This window comes from Atractosteus spatula, chromosome 26 (genome assembly GCF_055471065.1).
Source record: "Atractosteus spatula isolate fAtrSpa1 chromosome 26, fAtrSpa1.hap1, whole genome shotgun sequence".
Taxonomy (NCBI): Eukaryota; Metazoa; Chordata; class Actinopteri; order Semionotiformes; family Lepisosteidae; genus Atractosteus; species Atractosteus spatula.
In genome coordinates, this window is record NC_142731.1 from 5,958,321 (window position 1) to 5,978,915 (window position 20,595).

The 20,595-nt window shown below is 49.3% G+C and overlaps 2 protein-coding genes across 3 annotated transcripts in view; one reads left to right on the forward strand and one right to left on the reverse strand.

Annotated features, from left to right (window-relative positions):
* Positions 1 to 9,858, forward strand: p3h4 (prolyl 3-hydroxylase family member 4 (inactive)). The gene is made up of 7 exons (XM_088906075.1): positions 1 to 685; positions 4,750 to 4,899; positions 5,111 to 5,282; positions 5,540 to 5,668; positions 6,266 to 6,411; positions 8,262 to 8,345; positions 9,112 to 9,858. The coding sequence occupies exons 1-7, from the start codon at positions 218 to 220 to the stop codon at positions 9,253 to 9,255; spliced, it is 1,293 nt and encodes a 430-aa protein (XP_088762201.1). The 5' UTR covers positions 1 to 217; the 3' UTR covers positions 9,256 to 9,858.
* The window catches only part of erbb2 (erb-b2 receptor tyrosine kinase 2), a 26,995-nt gene continuing 15,864 nt past the window's right edge, over positions 9,465 to 20,595 (reverse strand). The window contains exons 16-27 of one of the 2 annotated variants that reach the window (XM_088906074.1): positions 20,476 to 20,523; positions 19,488 to 19,626; positions 19,197 to 19,319; positions 18,975 to 19,073; positions 18,571 to 18,756; positions 18,284 to 18,439; positions 17,149 to 17,224; positions 16,427 to 16,573; positions 15,826 to 15,923; positions 15,501 to 15,608; positions 14,363 to 14,690; positions 9,465 to 13,663 (exon numbers count right to left, since the gene is read on the reverse strand). In XM_088906074.1, coding sequence (XP_088762200.1) covers positions 13,341 to 13,663; positions 14,363 to 14,690; positions 15,501 to 15,608; positions 15,826 to 15,923; positions 16,427 to 16,573; positions 17,149 to 17,224; positions 18,284 to 18,439; positions 18,571 to 18,756; positions 18,975 to 19,073; positions 19,197 to 19,319; positions 19,488 to 19,626; positions 20,476 to 20,523 — 1,831 coding nt within the window. In that variant the 3' untranslated portion in view covers positions 9,465 to 13,340. Of the gene's footprint in view, positions 13,664 to 14,362; positions 14,691 to 15,431; positions 15,609 to 15,825; positions 15,924 to 16,426; positions 16,574 to 17,148; positions 17,225 to 18,283; positions 18,440 to 18,570; positions 18,757 to 18,974; positions 19,074 to 19,196; positions 19,320 to 19,487; positions 19,627 to 20,475; positions 20,524 to 20,595 lie in introns of both variants that reach the window. The other variant, XM_088906072.1, reaches the window with a different exon arrangement.

Sequence of the window (20,595 nt, forward strand, 5' to 3'; positions counted from 1 at the left end):
GAAGCCGACTGACGGACTGACTCCTGCCCAAAACTTATGAAGGACCCAAACTTTTTTTTTCTCCCTCCTGTCTCTCACTCTCGCTCGCTCGCTCCCTCTCTCTCTCTCTCTCCAGATTTCCTTCATTCATCCACCGGGCCTGTGTACGTGCGCGCAGGCATGAGCGTCTGGTAACGACTGGGAGCCGGCCGCCGCAGCAGCAGTCTTTCCCCACACGATGTCCCAGGGGCTCCGCGGCGCGAGAGGAGCTCTGCTCCCCGTCTTCCTCTGCGCCGCTCTGCTCCTGGCGGCGGAGGCGCAGTACGAGAAGTACAGCTTCAGGAGCTTCCCGCACAGCGAGCTGATGCCCCTGGAGTCCGCCTACGGGTACGCGCTGGACCAGCACGCCGCGGAGAACTGGAAAGAGAGCATCAGGTACCTAGAGCTCAGCCTGCGGCTCCACCGGCTGCTGAGGGACAGCGAGGCCTTCTGCAGCCGGAACTGCAGCCGGGTCAGCCGGGAACACGACTCGCTCTTCGCCGACAGCGAGCTGCGCGTCCACGCTCACATCCTGCGCCGGGCGTCCTGCCTCAGAAAGTGCAAGGCGAACCTCCCCGTCTTCTCCGTCTCCTACCCGAGGAAGGAGGTCCTGGAGGCATTCGAGAAGAGGATGCCGTACCGCTATCTCCAGTACGCGCATTACCAGGTGGGGCTTGTTAAATGCCTTCCCCGCTCGCTGAGAACGGAGTCCCGGTTCAGTAGCGGGGCGCGCATCGACTTCCAACACGATCCAAGCGCTGCGTGTTGTCTGTCACGTTGTTTCGCTATTAGTCCCAGCGAAGCTTGCAGAACAGTAGGTGAGATTATAGGTGTAGCCGTGCGTCTTTAAACCAGAGCAGCAACAGGACCGGCGCTGTATCTCAGTGGGGTTTTGAGCGATACATGTCATTTTCTTACCCAATTACACGGGATGCTTGGAGATTGAGGTAGTTTTGTGGCAGTATCAGGCCAACCACTGAGAGTCCCAAATTAGATACGAATGCAGACAATGGATTTATTCGATCTATTGTCTATTTAAGAAAAAGCTCATGGTGTTTACATTTTTAATCGGACGCTTCACTGTGATCAGCCGCACCAAGCGTAAATGATAAATTAGGTGGGGAGCTGCGTCAGCAGGCGTAGGCTGCAAAGGAACAAGTAATAGGTTTATTCCCTGCTGAAAAAAAGAAGAAAGAAAACACAACGTTTCGGCCGTGGAGCCTTCTTCAGGTCTGAGGAAACGTTGCGTTTTCTTTCTCCTTTTTTTCAGCATGGAATAAACCTATTGCTTGATAAATGTATTTTCCATTTCACTGCAGTTCAGCAGCTCCTGTAAGGCGAATGCCCAGGACGTCTATGCACGGTGAATTAAAATATTGTTGTTATTATTAATAATGAGATTTTTTTTTTAAATCTTTTGAAACGATAGGCGTGACTTCAGGGTTGTGTGCCAGAGGACTCGGACAAGTACATTGTTTTTCCTTTCACAGGACTGCCGGGCTTGTGCGTAGTCTTGTCTGTGAGGGAGCCCCCGCGGTCGTTCTGCGTGATTCGAGTTTTTCCGTGACTCAGAGCGCGCGGGGCGGGGGGCTGGATCAGAGCTGCCACGTCCCCCGCGCCCTGCGGATAGCGCGTGCAGCCCACCTTTCCGGAGTGTAATTCTGAAGACGGGACTGAGATTTGTTTTGTGTGCATTTGATCATAAATTTATATCTTTCATCCCTCCATCCTTTTTATAACCGCTTCACCCCATTTACGGTCGCGGGGGAGTTTGCATCTTTCAAAAGTGTAATGATGGAAAAAAATCGATATTGTTTCATTTTTTTTATTCTGATTTTATCAGTCAACTGTTAAAACGAAACATCAGAATTGCGAAGTGAACAGCCTTGTTTATGAAGGTGTGAAGCATTTATATGTCCAGTGTTTGAAAAAAAAATAGTGTACATACTTGTTTAATTATAGTTACAGAGGTATCGTATATGGTGCATTATTTCTGTTCCGTCTTCCATACTTAATGTTGGTTTCACATAAAGCCTACCAGGAAACTGAAAAGCCAGTCACTGTAAGAGATACACTTTGATTTTGTCTTTTGTGTCTTTAAAAATCCAGCCGAGAGAAGCGATATCGTGCTTTGAGGACCAATAATACCTTCAGACATTGTTTGGCTTTCCGAGGAGGGGGCTGCTGTTCGAATACCTTTTATTTTCCACGGCGAGTTCCAAGAGAAAACTTGCCCGGTTTTAAGTATAAACACAGGTGGGGCTGTGGATTAGCCAGAGGTATTGAGCGGTAGTCCGCGGGGGGTGGGGAGATTGGGCAGTTCAGCAGGAATGCAGACAGTAGTGCCCCCCAGAATTATTCACACCCAAGTGAGGACTAGAAACCCCGTAACAAAGATTTACGAACTTGCTTAAAAACTGCAAAAAAAGAGATGGCTTTATCTTAAAAACATTGCACAGAACAAAGATGCATTTGTTACACACGATAAAGACCAGAAAACACAACGGGTCACATTCACTCACACCCCTGTAGTTAGTATTTTGTAAAGCCTCCTCTGGCAGGGATTACTCTGCCCGGTGTGTCCTATAGTGTCCGTGAGCTTTTGGCACTTCTGAGGAGGAATATTGACCTTTCCTCCAGATAGAACTGCTCATCCTTTAGACCCTTTATTTTCCATTTGTGACCTACCTTCTGGAGTCGGAGTCACAAGGATTCAATAGGAGTCTGGAGATTGAGACTGCCTGTCAAGAATATTTATGTTGTGTGCAGTTAACCATTTATTTGTATGCTCTGGATCACTGTCATGCTGGAATGTTTCTTTTAGGGCGAAGCTGAGCTTCTTAGCAGAGGGAACCAGGTGTTTGACCAAAATATCATAACAGAGGAAATCACGAGCTCCAACACATATCTTACCGGGGGCTCCAGGGCCCTTAGGTACAAAAACCCCAAAACATATTAGACCCCCCCACCACCATATTTCACAGGGGGCATGAGCTTTTACCCTTTTTAAAGGCGTAACTCTGAGGAGCACGCCCCAAAAGCCCGATTTGCTTTTCGTTTGACCCCAAGACGGGGTTCCGATGTCCAGATGGAGTTTGGTAAATTCAGGTTGCCCCTTTCTGCGGCGCATCCTCAGTAGACATTTGAGTAAGTGCGGAAAGCACTGTAAAGACCCTGGCTCCACAGCAGTTTGATTCATCTTAGGTTTTATGAACTACAGACTGTGATGTGAATTAATTCTAACAAAAATTCCTTGCACTTGTATATCTGGCGTCATCCCAAACCTCTTCCCATGATGGAATTGTGCCGGTGAAGTGGATAAGCAGGTATTTGTATGCAGTACATAATTTAGCCCTGTTGTTTGATTTTGCATCCTCAATGTGATGAAGAGGCACTTGCCTGCTAGAACCTGAATGAAACCAGGCCGCTGTGCAGCTGGAGTCTTATCTCCATTCCCGGTTTGGAGATTTCCAGGTCAACTTGCCTCTATTCTCCGTGTTGCAATACAGATCATGACCAGTTAGGCCAGGCAGAGGCTGTCCAAGCTGAGCCCGTGCCTCTCATTTGGGCTAATTAAGGTAGCTGCTTGCTGGCCATCAGTCCTGGTCTCTTACCTGTGCATTTATAGGTGTTGGACAGGTATTGAGGTGGGATGTTCTCGAAGAGATGGAAATTAAGAATATGTAGCTGTTTGTTGCCATTAAACATTCAATTACACGCTATATTTAAGCAAGGACCTCAGTTAGATGTACTTCTCTCTCTTCTCCCTTTCCATGTAATCTGTCACCGTGCCTTGTTCATATTCGGTCTCATTAGGAGCCAAATCCTTTTTATTTTTTGCACATTTCAATGATGTTGTCAATGACACTGTGGCTGTGCCATTAACACGCAAGGAAAACCTGCTCGGTGGTATTCTCTCACCAGACTCTCGCCCTGTGAGTCTCTGTACTGCAGCTCTGTTCTGCAATAAAGGAGTTTTCCCTAGACGTGTCTGCCAGACTATTGACAGGAAACTGAACCAAATAACCCAAACCTGCCAGGTTAGTGCTGAGCACAAAAAAAACTCATTAAAATGTGCAAAGGGTTTGTAAAAATGAACTAGCTTACACAGTTACACATTTTGCCCACATGTGCAGCTAATGAGCTGGGAGTCCTGCTGTGTGGAGTAAATACCTCAGTCTCATTTAGAGTCCCTGTGTGGAAGGGAGGTTAAGGGTCGGGTTAGGTTTGCTGTATGGGGGTGGGGTTGAATTGCACCAGGAGGAGAGCTGGTGTCCATCTGTGCCTGTGCCTGAGATTTCTCAGGAAGTGGTGAACAAGTGAATGTGCACATGCTCACTCATTATGTGTGCTCTCCAACTTTGTTCTCCGTGCTGTTAAGTTTTACAGCATATTTCAAAAGCCTCAAGGGCTCAGACCCAGTCAGCTCAGCTTATTTCTTCAGTGGATCATGAACCAGAGGACCCAAGTGGAAAACAAGAGGAAGTGCTTTTAAAACTGAGAGTAGGAGACACTTCTTTACTCAAAGGGGTGTGGGAGTGGGGAACAAGCCACCCAGCTGTGTTGTTGAAGCCGAGACCCTGGCTTCCATAAAGAAACAGCTGGATGAGATACTGGGGAGAATTAGCCTTTAACAACCAAATGGGCTAGATGGGACGAACGACCATCTTCTCATATGTAACCTGTATATGTTCTTAAGAATATTTGACTGTCCTCTGTCTGTCCCCCTAGGAGAACCACCTGGAAAAGGCTATTTCAGCAGCGCACACCTACCTGCAGAGAAACCCCAAGGACGCTCTGATGCAGAAAAACATGAACTACTACAAGACCCTGTTCGACGTGGAGGAGTATCTCATTGACCACGAGGAACAGCCTTACGAGGTGAGGGGCCCGCCTTCCCAGCATTCCACAGGCCCGTCCTGGTGGGCGCTCGTGGGCCGGGGAGGGGGTCAGGCAGTGTGGTGGGCATTTTTACATGACGTGAAATGAAACGAACGCAGAAGCCTCTGGCCGGCTGTCACTGGCTCCTTCCATCCGCGGGGTCTCGTCGTCTCTCAGGGAAGCGACTGAGTGCTCGTCTCTCGTGTTGCAGGGCGTCTTCCTGAAGGCCGTCAAGCTCTTCAACGCGGGAGACTTCAGCAGCAGCGCGCGGGACATGGAGCAGGCCGCCTCCGAGTATTTCAACGCGTACGACCTGTGCCTGGCAGGCTGCGAGGGCGCCTACGAGATCACGGAGTTTAAGGACTTCTACCCTTCCCTGGCGGGTCAGTGATCTCCGACACTCCCCCTGCCCTCCTGGCAATCGCTGTCCTCAGCTCCCAATCATCAGGGCCGTATTGTATGGGGGAGGGGTCAGAGGTCAGAGGTCAGGAGCTCGGGAGTTCTAACTCGGGAGTCCCATGTCATCGGCGTTTCCCCGATCTGTCATTCGTCCCCGTCATCGCGACACGCCAAGAGAGCCGTGCTCTCTGCGGGGGAATTTAAGTTCTGATATTTTTTTTAAATATGACGTTTCTTGCAGATCTCTACACGGACGTGCTGGAGTGCAAGGTGAAGTGCGAGGGCAATCTCACCCCCAACGTCGGGGGGTTCTTTGTGGAGAAGTTCGTTGCCACCATGTACCACTATCTGCAGTTTGCCTATTACAAGTGTGAGTATGGGACTGCAGGGGGGCGTCTGTGCTGATGTGGCAATTATATACTGCTCTAGTGATTCCAGCTGCCTTGATAGTTACATACAGTAGTTACTAGTGTTAATGTCTCAGTTAGACACTGTAGTTGGTCCAGCTATTTAATTAACAGCAGAACTTTATGTTTCTGACCAGCCTTGAAGGTGTTTTATGGGCATCAGGACTTCTAGTGACGTGCACTTTCTCAGTAATCGACTGTACATGATCTTAAGAAAAATCTTTTATTTGTCCCGTTAAGAAAATAATTAGATGAGTTGTTCGCTTGACTTCTTGGGTTGAAGCAAAAGAACGGGAGACACTAGGTCATTCAGGAATGGAGTCTGCCACTCCTGATTTTACAGATAATGTGTAGGTGACACAACACTATGGATATAATGGAGAATACACTAACACAGCAGTGTCTAGCACCATTCAGGGCCTGGTGTAGATGCTGCTATTTATATGGGGGTTGAAAGGGTCATGGGAAGATCTGCAGTGTGCCCCCAGTCCTGACGCAGGGTGGAAGTGCTGGGTGCCAACTGCAGATTGTAAGGTGATCCTCTTTCTTCCGCTGGGCAGTGAACGACGTGAGGAACGCTGCCCCCTGTGCGGCCAGCTACATGCTCTTCGACCCCGCCGACAAGGTCATGCAGCAGAACATGGTGTACTACCGGTTCTACCGTGAGCAGTGGGGGCTGGAGGAGAACCACTTCCAGCCCAGGCCGGTGAGTTGTGGACGCTCTGCCCAGCAGCCTTGTAGCCCTGGCGGTGTCCGTGTGCCACAGGGCTGTGCCAGGTGAAACTAATTAGAAACGCGGTCCAGGCTTGCGTTCAAAGTGTGTGCTTCCTGTGGGTCGCACAAAGGTTTAAATTCTCTTGAGAGACAAACATCTCCTCTGTTAGCACAAACCAAATGACATTCCTGTAGTTGCAAAGGAAACTGGGAGAATCCTTCACTGGAAACAATTCATTACGACAATTTGCTCTCCAAATGTGAGCAGCAGTGCCTGTTCACGTCCAGCAGAGGGCGCTAGTCCTTATGTCTGAACCTGTCGGAGTACTGGCCCGATAATTCCGGGGGGCTTTGTAATGAAATCTGCTGCACAACCAATCAGGTAGAGAAGTGTGTAACTACTCAATTGATTAACTTGACGAGGAATTTTAAGTAGGCTGGACTCTATAAGTCCAGCATGGAATTTAGCCTGGACAGCTAGGAGAACTAATGAAATTCTCTTTGTAAGGGGGGCGGTCGTTTAAGCCTCAGAATAGAGTGATGGTTTGTCCTACACCTGGAGTGAGTAAGTACCCTTTATGTCAGGGTACTGTCTGATACTTGGGGGGGTCCCTCCCCACTCACATACCCTCAAGCCCTCAGTGACATGACTGAATGTTGATTCAGCTAATGACTGAATTAAATTAACTTTACTTAATTGTCTAAGCCTTGGAGGTGGCCTTTGTAGCCATTACCTTCTACACAAAATTTAAAATCTCCAGCCTTCAGGTAGATGGGTCTTATTTGTTTTGAACAAAATAAACTTTATTCCGCAATTAGTGGATCCACAGTGAGTACTCACATTAACATAGCATAAAACGTCGGCTAAGTTATAAACTTTCTTTAAAGGATTATTGTCCGTTTTTACTGTGGTTGTGGTGGCTTGATTTGCACGATAAAAGAGCTCCAAGCTCCAGGCCCTACCCCTTGCTGTGGTGCCCTGTTGTGTTTTCCCTGGCCTGGCTCTGAGACCGTGGTTGTCCAGTCCTCCGCAGGAGCTCACAGGGACAGTCATTCCCTCCTCAGCCCCCGTACAGTGTTCCTTTGCCAACTTAGATGGGTCTGATTAACCAGTTTATTAGCTCAGGTGAGGCCTTAAGTAACCGAGAGCTGGGCTGGATCAGAGCCGGTGGGTGTGTGGGGGGGGGGGGGTTCTGAGGTCTGGGGCTCCCCTGGGTCACAGTGCTCCCCCAGTCGGCCACCCTGTCCTCTCGGGGGCTCAGCTGCAGAACTCCGCACTAATCTCTTCCCATTTTGGCAAACTCTCTCCCCTCCCCCCAAAATGACTCTAAAGGATTTCCCAGCAGTCCGTTCAGCAGAACAAAGCCCTGCGTTGTGCGGCGCTGTACCCCTGGGGTTGGGGTGTGTTAGAACTCTCCTTGTCTAGAGCTGCTGCACAGCAGGGCAGGAAAGAGACTCCAGCCTGAGCTCCTTTCATGTAGCCAAGTCAGGGGCTCGTGTGGAAATGTGTGGCCAGGGAAGTGACTTTTTGATTTCTACAGCGGTTGGATACTGCAGCATTACAGCGAATTAAATCAAAGCAACACTAACAGTCAAGAATACTTTATTTGGGCCAGAGGAGTCTCTAAAAGAGGACTTTGCTCCCCATATTTTAAATGTAATTGCAGACATCTAAAGATACAAGAAAACTCAAGACATAGCAGAAAATAAAGGAAATCAGTTTTCCGCGCTAAAAGTCATTTTTGGGAAAGGAGCTGAAGATTAGGGAAAAAGGGAACAAGCTGAGTGAGAATGTTGCTGGTCAGAGCTGATGGATTGCTCTTCCTGTGTTGTCCTGCCCAGGAGGCTCTGAGGTACTTCAACACGACGACGCTGCAGAAGCAGATGCTGGAGTTTGCGGCGAATTACCTGCAGGCTGACGACGAGGTGAGCATCTCTGCCAGCCCACGTGAAGCCCAGGTCTGCTGAGGCAGAATCCTGCGACCTGTCCTGCCTGGTTACGCATAGGTCCTGGCACCCCAGGTTATCCGCTTAGGAGCTCAGATGAAGTTATCTTGAGGTTGTACAGCTCACTGTGGGAAGAGTCTTACTATATTAAAATGAGCGCACAAACACACACACACAACACACAGCAACAGCTCAGTGGAGTTCAGATTCTTCACGGGGAGTATTTTTTCAGTACATCACCCCGAATCAGCTGTTCCTGATGTTGGGGAACACTTGTGACTCAGTTAAGGAGGTACTTTGAGCAACTGCTTGAATGTGGCCCCTTTAGGTTAAAGGATCAAAAGACCTTTGAGACTCTAAAGCATTTAACAAGTCATCTGCTCTATTGATCACAATAAAATTGTTGTGTGCCCCCGAGAAATCAGTGACTTACTGGTTGGATGTAAAATGGGGCTCTCTGGCAGCAGGGTTGGAGACATTTAAGAGCAGTGGAAAGACACAGCATGAAATAACACCCGGAGATACGTAAACTCGGTGAAAAATATGAAACAGTGATGGAATTAATAATGTGAATTCTGAATTAAAAATATGAGCAGTCTAAATTTCTGTATGTGAATATAGAGTGAATGCTGTACAGGTATGTGTGCGTACAGTGTGTGTATAGAAGCATGTTATTCAAGCATCGATCGACACACCCTGCCACATGCAGCATGCTTACTGACAAACCTCCCGTGTCCACTCCCAGGATGTGGTGACCCCAGAGGTAACGGGGGCGGGTCCAGACGAGCCCCCAGATGCCGAGTTCGAGGGTGTGGGGGATTATGAGGAGTCCATCTATGCAGAGTGGTGGCAGGAGCCCAAAACCAAGGGTGATGTGGGTGAGCCCTAAGCCGGACACTCTTCGCCTGACCACCTCTTGGACTTGGATGTCCCACAACACACATACCTCAGTGGCCTGGGCTCTTTTCAGAGAGGCTCCGTGCTGGCCAGGACATTAGGACAGGAATGGTCCCAATCCCAGCTGGAAGCAGTGCACACTCTCTAGGCACTTTTGAAAAAGTCTTACAGAACTACAAAAACACTCAGACTGACTGTTCAACTGGATAAAGACTTCTTTATTATTTTTATCCTGTTTTTGTGCCTTAAATACAGAGTAACCTGAACAAAACAGACACTGCAGCTCCTGTTTTCGCAGGAGGCAAAATGTTGTTCTGAGAAGACCCCTCCTGTTCGAATGCGATAGAAAATAAACCGCAGAGAAGTAGTTGAGGGTCATACAGGCTGCAGAGCCCAGTGCTCCACTGTGTGTTCGATGTGCAACACTAACCTGCATTTCCTGACCCTGAACTGCGTGAACTAACTTGAGGAGTTTTTTCAGAAGCAGTTGTTTGAGTAGACAAAGGGCTACTGTAACCTGGGCAATTAGCTGAATATTATGCAAAATACACAGAATGTGCTTTGTCTAAAAATTAAAAGTGTAAATGACAAAACCTACTCCTTTACGAGGAGCTTAATTGTATGCAGCTCTTTGAAATGGGTTTTTCAAGTCTTGGCCTTGAAAATCTTTTATGACGGCAGTTGACTTGTTTCCTGTATTTATTTTATGTGTCAACTGTCTTACTTGCATGCTGGAGGAGAGGCTCAAATAAAGCAGGGTTCCGCGTTCAGAAGGTCCCCAGACCTGCTTGCTTTCTTCAGAGCTCTGCTCAGCAGCAATCCCCAGCCCCACCCACCTGTTCCTGCCCCCGGGGAAGGAGGTAGGACACATCCAGTGCTCCAGACAACTGTACTCCTTAGGAACAGCGTAGGCAACTATCTGCTCCCCCGTGATATTCACAGAGTTAACGCACGTCAGTACTGTCCAAATAACAGCTGGTAAACTCCTGGTCTTCCTGTGTTTGGAACTCCACCTCCCTCCTCGTGCTCATCCCATCACTGCTGAGCCGATTCCTGCCTCGGGTGAGGAGGAGGGGGAAGAGGACATTCCCACTAGCCCTGTCCCCAAGGTCACACTGTCCCTCTCTCCGCCCAAAAGCAGGGCAGAACGAGCCTCCTCAGCTAGCCTTAAAGACCTGGGCTCGCGTGTGACCGCTTCAACCCAGAGCTGCAGGTCTGAACGGAATTCTGCACTCGTTGTATTGTTATGTACATAGGTTTGTCCAGACCTTTCAACGGCAAACAGCGTTAATTCCCAAAATTCACAACCACTCAAGTGCGTAAACAGTTACTCAGATTATTACAGTTTTTTAAAATAAAACGTTTAAAAGGAGAACTGTACCTTATAGAAAAAAAACATTAAAGTATCAAATATACAACGTTTTTTAAAAAAAAAAATGTACACATTGTTCTGACCACTTTGCTCATAACCTAACCCCCCTTTCCAAACCAAGCCCCACGGCCAAGTCAGAGGGTCGAGGCAAACGTGAAAGATCACTGGCGTTGCCAAGGACTGAAACTCATGGGTACGGCTCGCCTGGAGCTTCTAGTCCACATGGCCCCAGCCCGGCAGGGGGTCTGGTTCTCCGTACCCTCCTTGGCTGTACCGTCCCGAGGTCCCGAGGGCCAGGCTGGAGTCAGTCCCTCGCAGCGAGCACATCGCCATGCTGCCCTGTCGAGGCCAGTGTTCACTCCTCCTGTCAACAGGGGTTCGAGCTGTTGGCTGTTGTTCTTCTCCAAAGCTTTTCACAAGGTGGAGCGGGGCTTAGGTCTGCTTCTCTAGGGGAGAAGCAGCTTCCCATGAGCACATGAGGGGGAAATTAGTCCCACGAAGCTTTAAACTCACTTAACCGTCTTCCTGTGCAGATGGTGAGTTGAGCAGACCTGCGCACTCTGCTGGACCACGTTTAAGCGTGACAGTCTTTGCAGTCTTACGAGTACATGCTGGCGAGCGCAGGACCTCGAGCTGCCCACAACTCCTCCCATGCCTCAGGGCTAAACATCAGCCACCTGAACTGCTCTGTATCAGGCCCTGCAAGATGCACAAGCCCTACGAGTTGCCGCAGTGTTTGTGTCTGTGCTACTGATATAACTTCTACACAATGACATCTTCTTTTATTACAGCCTGTCTCCGACCACAAAGCCAGGGATAGAGCAGGAAAGCAGCAGTATTTTCTGCCTGAGGCAAACAGCTTCTCTAGTCTCATGCCTGAGAGCAAGCAGAGTTCTGCACAAGCAGTGCTGTGCCAATCCCCTTGCAAGCACTAGCATCGTCAGTGAATGGAAGAGGCTACAAATTTATCATTGCTGATACACTGGATTCTTTTTCTATGAAACGGGTGGACGAGCTCCTCAGGTCATTTAGCTACTAGCATCCAGACGAACAAAAGTGACTACAAAAGGGAGGTGGGTTTTTGGCACTTTTTTATGCAATGCTTTGTTAAGAGGGACCTGATATGATTTCTGGGGGTTCTCAAGAGATGCATCGTGCTGGCCAGGACATTAGGGCAGGAATGGTCCGAATCCCAGCCCAGAAGCAGTGCACACTCTCCAGGCACTTGCGATTCTCCAGCATCTCTCCAGAAACTTGCATATTCTCAGTCCGTTTGGCCACTTCCAGAGTGTGTGAGGGAGACACTGTCTCTCTGGTAAAGGGCCCGATGCCAAGGAGGACCCACGTGCAGGTGAGCAGTGGAAAGAAAATGAATGATCTTTCTCCTCTCCATTTTCCCAAAACCATTGAAGATGTTCCACAGCGCAAGCCCGGCTCTCCCCTAGATAGAGGCGCTATGTGAGAACCCCAGTCTTTGCTCCCCCCCCCCCCCAGTTTCAGCTTTGTTCAGAAGCTACAGGTGAGAAGTTTGAAACAGCTGCCTGGTTTCGAGGTGAGTGGAGGGGCAAATAAAAAGTGCATGACATCAGCTGTAGAGAGAAGCTGCCAACTCTGCTGGGAATCTGGAGATGGCAGAATTAGGATCAGGGTCAAATGTTAGTCTTGGTCAGCCACTCCAGAACTCACCATGCAGTTCATTTAATTTCTGAACTAACCCAACAAGACTCCAGTTTCTCAGTACACGTTAGTTATAAACCAGTCGGACCTCCATTGCAGTTCAACCAGTACTCTGAGCTGCTGCCAACAGCTGGAGAATGGTGACTGAATACACCATGCTAGATACATCCTCACTTCTGTTCCTGGAGAGTCCCAGCCATTCTGGTTTTACAGATAGGAAACCGTAAGATACTCATTTTTCATCAATGATTAAATTATAGATGATTAAGGACTAAATGAATAATTGATTCAATCAAATGATTAACATTGTAGATAGAACCAGGAGCAAGAAGCAAGGATTTAAATTATGTGTCACACAATGGATTTTAGCTGAGCTAAGCTACAAAGGGCTGTTTTCTCATTAGGATGAAAACAGACAAAGTCATTTATGGTTAAAGCACGTCCATGTTGAACCAATGCAGCCTGCCTTACAGCCTGGACTAGTTCAGCTTGGACCAGTAGATACCTTCTGGTTCCCCAAGCTCACAGTACAGCCTGGACCAGCACACATATTTTTATTCCTCAGTGGGAGTCGGGTCAGGTTGCTGACCTACCCTTTCCCAGCAACAGTCAATGAAGCCTGGAGTCAATCGGGCTGCTCTTAGGTTCTCTGACACTTCATAGTCAAGTGGCCTGAGTTGGTACACCAGACTGGCACAGAGAAACTGTGATGCTACAGATGCCTAGACTTAACACCTCCAGGGTGTGATGCCAGCATACCATGTTGTCCCTCCATCCTCTGGGGTTTTGACATTTAGAGGCACACTGCAGTAAAAGAGCATGGGGAGATGAGATGGGTGCCCTGCCCCAGAGCGTCCTGGGAAGGTACATCATCTGGACCAGACACCGAGCAGCAGGTGAATTACTTCACTAACAGCCACAGCTCCTTCCTCGTACAGGCCCTGCCCGTAAAAACAAGCCCCATCTCTACAAAAGTTCAGGGTTCACAAGTCTGTCTGGTCTGCTCAGCTCTTGCCTGTGTGCCGGTATCAGGGTTCCCTCGGTCCGCTCCAGGTCTCCGCCAGCCCCAGGTACTCTGGGTTCTCCGCGGTTGGCGTGACAAAGCCATTGGCAAGCCTTGTGGGCGCTCCCTCGGCGTGTCCGCCCGCCGCCTTGGCGCCCAGGTCCAGGTAGTAGGGGTTATCGAAGGCAGGCACAGTGCTGCCCGTGGGTACCAAGTACTCGGGGTTCTCCACACTGTTGCCTGGCACCAGCCCGTTGGCGAAGCGGGGCGCTCCGTGAGACCTGCGGGGCAGAGTACTGGGCCGCTCCGTGCCACTTCTGTTCCCACACATGGGCTGGTTTATGTACTCTGGGAAAAGGGAGAGAGAACAGCACAGCTCATCATTCACGCGATTGTGCCTGAGATGCATGAGAACGTGGCTGGAACCTTCCTCCTACAACAGAACTCCGATGATCACTGAAGGGAGGGATAGAAACATTGAAGATTTTTCTATATCTCTCCTATATAGGTTTTGCAATATATTGTAATGTATTGTGGCCATACTGAGCATGACACTAAAGAGGGAGAGAAAGGGCCACTCAACTGGTTCAGCTGGTAAAAGACTTGGCTGAGCACAAGTTGGGAACTCTGTGATCACGGGTTCGAGCCAGGAGCATGTCATTAGGAGATTTACCGATTCTCCAATGAAGCTGAAACTGGCTAAATGCCTTAGTAGCCCTGCCCAGAGCCTGTGATGTGTTTAAACACGAGTGTTTCAAAGGTGGGCAGGTCAGAGGAATCTGCCTGCGCCTGCTCATTCTCCATCAGGTGTGCTTAAGGGCTTCACAGCAGTGAGCTGAGATGTGAAAGACACAGACTTGGCTATTCCAAACTGGAAAGGCGTCAGAAAACCAATGGATGATTGTGAATGGAAAAGAAAATAAGGTGCTCAGCCACAGAAGAGCTGTTAACCCCCTACAAGGCTATGGCGACAATGCCAGAGGCGCCAGGCCATGCGGTACCAAGGGAGGGGCAGAACAGAGCGCAGGCCAGCCGTCCCAGACTCACCATGTTGCGGGGCAGCGCTGGGCGGGTGCGCGTACCCATCAGCCTCCACATCAGAGTCGCTGCCGGGGCCGAGAGTGGGGTCCTCGCAGTACCGCAGCACCGTGCTCCCCGGGCTGCAGGGGGCACCCCCCTCCCCGTCCAGGAACACCGAGTCCGACTGGTCCCCAGCAGACCGCTGCGACACGCTGCGGGCCAGAGAGGGGTACTGGCCTCCCCATGCTCCTCCGCCGGGCAGCGTGGGGCCCTGACTCCGCCCCAGTGTGCTCACGGATGGGTACAGGCTCCGCCCTCCCACAGGGCCGTCCCCTTCCAGGGCCTGATCCGTGCTCTGAGGAGACGAGGGAGAGAAGAAGGCTGTCACAACTCCAGGTCCCCTTCACGATGTGGAGTTCATGATAAGATAAGATCACTTTATTGGCCATATACAATCTCGTGCATTAGGAATATGTCTTTTCGCATACCCCAACTTGCTCTCCATGAGACACACAGACAGAGAGAGAAGCTTGGGGTCAGAGCGCAGGGTCATTTATACGGCACCCCTGGAGCAGCTGGGGTTAAGGGCCTTGCTCAGGAGCTCAGCGGAGTAGGATTCCTCTGCCGGCCAGGGGATACGAACGGGCAACCTTCCAGCCACTGAGCCACCGCACCATGATAATGATCATGTGCTGTATATGTATATAACATTTTGGCTGAATTGGATAAAGAGCTTAGAAAATGGATAGATAGAAGGAATTGGCTACTCTTGGCCTGACAGATCATAAGAATATTTTCCAAAGCCCCACGACCAAATTTCTCACTTTACAACAGCAGAAGGGGCACATCTGAGAGGAGGTCATTCAGCCCAGGGTACTCCATCAGTTCCATTGCCCTTCAGTCATGCAACTAGTTTGTACTGCTTGTGCTAGGAACCAAACCCCTCAAGCATGAAAATGCCTCAGAACACCCTTCGGAAAGCAAGCACACACACACACACACACACACACACACACACACACACACACACACACACACACACACACACACACACACACACACACACACACACACAATCCTATGCCCTTCCTCTGACCCTGTGGGAGGGGTGACGCGTGGGCCCATTGCTCTGGTCTCCCCCCCTGAAGAAGACTGGCTGAGGCACCAAGTACTCCTCTGCGTCCAGCAGGTCCCGCATGTCCCCCTCTTCTGCCATCAGCGTCCGGTAAAACTCGCTGTCCAGCGGGCTGGACAGGCTCATCTGCCCGTCATTCTGAAAGGGCAGAAAGAGAGAGAGTGAGCGTCTGCTTGGGTGAACGGGGCCATGCCTGTCATTCCGAGAGGCATTACCAAAAAAGAGAATGAATGAAGAAACTGAACATGCATTTGACGGACAATGAGAAACACCTCCGATGAGGTTGCTACAACAACTGCCTAGTAGGTTTTTACACACTGGTAAGCCAAAAGGTACCGTGCAGTCTGAGACCCACCTGTATGACCACATATTTGGAGGGGTCTCTGGCCATGGTACTGAACTCTGTCACCAGCTCTCGGAATTTGGGACGACTCTCTGGGTCGATCATCCAGCCTGGGGATTCACATATACACAGGCCATTACTGCTACTGCTCTCTCATTTATTCCCCTCTATAAATATCTTCCTCCCAATAGCTCCCTATAGCCATCTATTCTGCTGTCTTCCCTCTTTGTCTTTCACTTTTGTCACACCAAACTCTCTTATCCCGATTCCTCATCGCTTATCCTTTCTCTTTCCCCTCTGTCCCAAAGTTCCTGGCAGACATCTCCATTCCCTCCCCATATTTCTACCAGGCTCTAGTTCCCCCTACTTGTGCCTGCCCATGGATCTTCCTCTGACTCCCCTTTCTCCTCTCCAGAACCCCAGTCCATCCTTCCTCCTCTCTCTCTGCTGCTTCGTTCTACCCGCCTGAACCCAACCCATCTCAGATCCCCCATACCTCTCTCCCACCTTCCTTCCTCTCTCCCCTCTCTGCCCCTGAAGAGATCCCTCCCTCCCTCCCTGGTGTCCAGTTCCTCCTCTTGGTCCCTAGAACCTGCCATTCTCTCTTACTCACACTTGACCATGATCATGTAGACGTCGATAGTGCAGATGAGGGGCTGTGGGAGACGCTCCCCCCCCTCCAGCAGCTCGGGGATATCCCGTGCGGGGATCTGGTCGTAGGGCTTGGCCCCATACGTCATCAGCTCCCAGACTGTCACCCCTGGCACACAGAAACAGTTTCACTGATACAGCCTTTCCTAACGTGAACCACAAACACACTACTACATTCATTCTGAGCACAGGTTGGGCTCCAAGGCACAGATGTCACGTGTTTGAGCGGAGTGCCAACTGGAACTCCTGCACACAAGAAACTCCCGTGACTCACCAGGCATCCACAGGCTTGCAGGGACATCAGTGCTGCCCCTCCTGGCAGGCACCATGGATTTAAGGCCAAATGGATTCTGCCAGTGTGTATGTCGGGGGAGGACTCGTGTCCTCATGTCCCATTCTCTTGGGAGGTGAGTGGGTACTGGGAGTTGTTCCCAGAGATGGTCGAGTTTTAAAACAACTATTCCAATATATCATTAACAGTTCCAGGCTTATTAAAAAACATGCACTCAAGTCAGTTGCTTATACTAATCTATCTCAAGAACTATTAGTATACAGCAACATGGTACACAGCGAAACATATGACATGACCGTACAGAAATAATATTAATTACAGTCATAAGAACTGAAATTAAAATAAGAAGGGTTTTGATATGAATTTTCTAAGGCCAGGACTCAGCAGCTTACCGTAGCTCCACACGTCACTCTGGTGAGTGAATCTCCTATGCATAATGGACTCCAACGCCATCCATTTAATGGGCACCTACACACAGGGAGCACAGGAAAACACAGTGTCAATGAATCGCACAAAGTTGCATGATATTAATGCCAAATAGTTGAACCTGCTCACAGGTTAGAGCCTGCTATAGGCAGGTATTCTAGATCCAGACTTGTGCATCTGCAGTATTATTACTAACTTATTTGGTTGACTGTTTTATTCAAAGTAGAGCTGGGCGATAATTCGATAACGATAATTATCGCGATATAATTTTCCTCGATATAATTTTAACAAATGTTTGATATATATGTTTATGCTTTGCGCATGCACACAAAATACTGTGCGAGTGCGCGTGTGTGTTGCAGACTGGGCAGCTAACAGATTTGTTTAATGTTTCTGCTGTTTGGCAAGTGTTTGTTGTGTTCTTAAAACAAAAAGTTGTTTAATTTACCAATTAACTGTCTGGTTTCTTCAACTTTCACTCAGGAGAAAAAATCTGCCTTTAAGCTTGAAAGAAATAATGATTTGACATGTATCGTGATAATTATCGATATCGACTGATATGAAAATTTTTATCGCGATAATGTTTTTGGCCATATCGCCCAGCCCTAATTCAAAGCATCTTACATTTACACCTATTATACAGCTGAGTGTGTTTCCTGGAACAGTTCAGGTGAAGCACCTTGCTCAATGGCACACAACAGCCGAGTCTCACCTGGGATTTGAACCCACAACCTTTCAGTCACTACTCCGGACCTCTACCTACTGCTCTACACTGCTGGCCATTAAACCGGTTTTTGGGAAACAAAATTGTCATGTCAAAATTTAATCATGATGTAACAGAATATGACAAAAGCCTCAAATTAAGAAGGACAGGTGTCTACCATTAAGAGGTGTACGACTGACAGTGATAAAATATCACTCCTCTCAAATGGCCATTTGAGCATCTCCAAGAATTATTGGATACACGATAATGTGTTATAAGCAAATGCACAAAAACAATAAAATGACACCAGCCTGCATCCTAAGCTGCAAGAGTCTGACTGTCAACCTTGTATCTACAGACACACAGAGAGGCAGAGGGCCAGACAGATGAGTGCCTACCTTGCCCCCGTCAGCGTGGTACTCGGTCTCGTCGATATCCAGCAAGCGCGCCAGGCCGAAGTCGGTGATCTTGACGTGGTTGTGATTCTTCACCAGCACGTTCCGGGCTGCCAGGTCCCTGTGAACCAGCCGCACGTCTTCTAGGTAGCTCATACCCTGCCAGCACAGACAAGAGGCGTAACCAGGGTGAGATGGACAGAAATACGGAGACCGAGGACCAGCTGCGGCTAAGAGGGAGGGACAGACGGGGACACTCCTCCGGGTCCAGGGCCCAAACAGTACCGTACCTTGGCAATCTGCACACACCAGTTGAGCAGGTTCTGGGAGCTGATGCGGTCCTTGTGCTCGCGGACGTACTCCAGCAGGCAGCCGTACGGCATCAGCTGGGTGACGAGCTGCACGGTCGAGGTCAGGCAGATGCCCAACAGGCGGCACACGTAGGGGCTGGCCACTCCCGCCATCACATAGGCCTCCTGGACAGGGAGGGAGAGGGGTTAACAGGATGCCACACGGCTGCACAGAAGCTCTCATCAGGGCGGGGGGGGGGGGGGGGGGACTGACTATGTAATCTGCAATACAGAGACTGCCTGAAACAAACAGGGATGAGATCGCTGTCCAGGTGGATGGACGCACCTGAGTCATGCCAACGGACAGACCGATGGGACAGACTGATGGACAGAAAAAGACTCACATCCAGAATATCCTTGTTGGCCTTGGGGGAGGTGTTCTCTCTCAACACCTTGATGGCCACGGGAATCTTCACATTCTCTCCATCCGGAGTCCAAAAGCCCTGAGCGGAAGCGGAGGAGAGACCAGCAGAACAATAAGAGGTGGCGATGGGGATGTTACAGACTGTGGGCAGTATCGGCGCCACGCGGAACACGGGGCTTCTTCACTGTGGCCGAGCGCTTACCTTGTAGACCGTGCCGAACGCCCCAGAGCCGAGCACCCTGTCCTTCTTCAGCTCCGTCTCCTTCAGGATTCGCATCTGGGCCTGGTTAGGCACTGCGCCGCTGGGCGTTAGGGGCTCGACCAGCTGGGGGAGAGGAAAGCAAAAAGAGGCCAGCAGTAAGAAAGATCTACAGCCTTGTGGTGCCCCAGGAGGTTCCCCATATTTTATTAGAAAGCAAACCCTTCTTCTCACTTCCGCTCTTGACCTCTCTCATAACTCGGCTTCTCGCTTCAACTCCTCTCCCCCTCTCACCTCATGCTCCTGCAAGAGCCTTCTCATGGTCTCCTTCCTCTTCAGGTAGTGCTTCCTCCTCAGGTACGCAACAAGCAGGGCCACCAGGATCAGGAAGAGCAGGACCCCGCCCACCGCGGCTGCAATTGACGTTGCCGGCCTATCAGGGGACAACAGACCACCGGGGCCGTCACGCCATTGGCTCATCTTTCCACACGCCCCTCACTCCATCCCACCACATTATCCCAGATGAACCAATCAACAAACAGAATACTTTTTGTTACAGCGACAGCTCCACTCTCTGCTTCCACAGTTTCCACTTGAAATTATTTTAAAAAACAGGTACAGTGACAGCTACTTCACAGTATAGCTTAAAAATGTAAATCAATTATAAATGTATCTATCACGTTTATAGTGCAATTATGATGATGAGTTATATAGAGCTCCTATTTTAAACCTTGTGCTTTCAAAGGCTTACTCCACTCTTCTTTAAAACATGCCATCTTACTTAATCCAACTTTAACGTTTCTAAAGTGATCAAGACACTTATTAACAATTCCCAGAGACCAAGGGAGGGAGGCCAATCAACCACCCAGCTAATAATAATTGCCTTTCTCATCTGAAAATACGATCCTTCTTTGAATTGCTGGAACAGTGCAACCCATTGCAGAACAAAACATGAGGCACAACTAAGCACACTGGTGACATTTATACCAGAGTGTCTTAAGCTCGATACTTCAGATGAGTCACCAAAAAGAGGCTGTTACATAGTTAGGGACCCAGTAGTTTTTTTATAAGTTGCCTGGGTACAGCTGCATAAAGGATTTTAAAGAAGATTTGCTCTTTGTTCCTCTTTAAATTTAAGTGCAGTGGAGCTGAGCCTAACACATGAAATTCAGTGCCATAGCAAAAAGGAAAAAAAGATTTCATGCAAAGACGTGTTTTATGTAAACTCAGCGCCTGAACCCTTTTGAAAGAAAGCTGCTGCCCCTTCAGGCTCAGTCCTTACCCAGCCTTCTGGTCGATGGGACAGCCTCTCTCATCCAGCAAGCTGCATCTGCACAAAGGAAGACAAAAACAAAAACTGTTCCCCTCATTCGCTCATTTCCACACCAGGCTCCAGAACCCG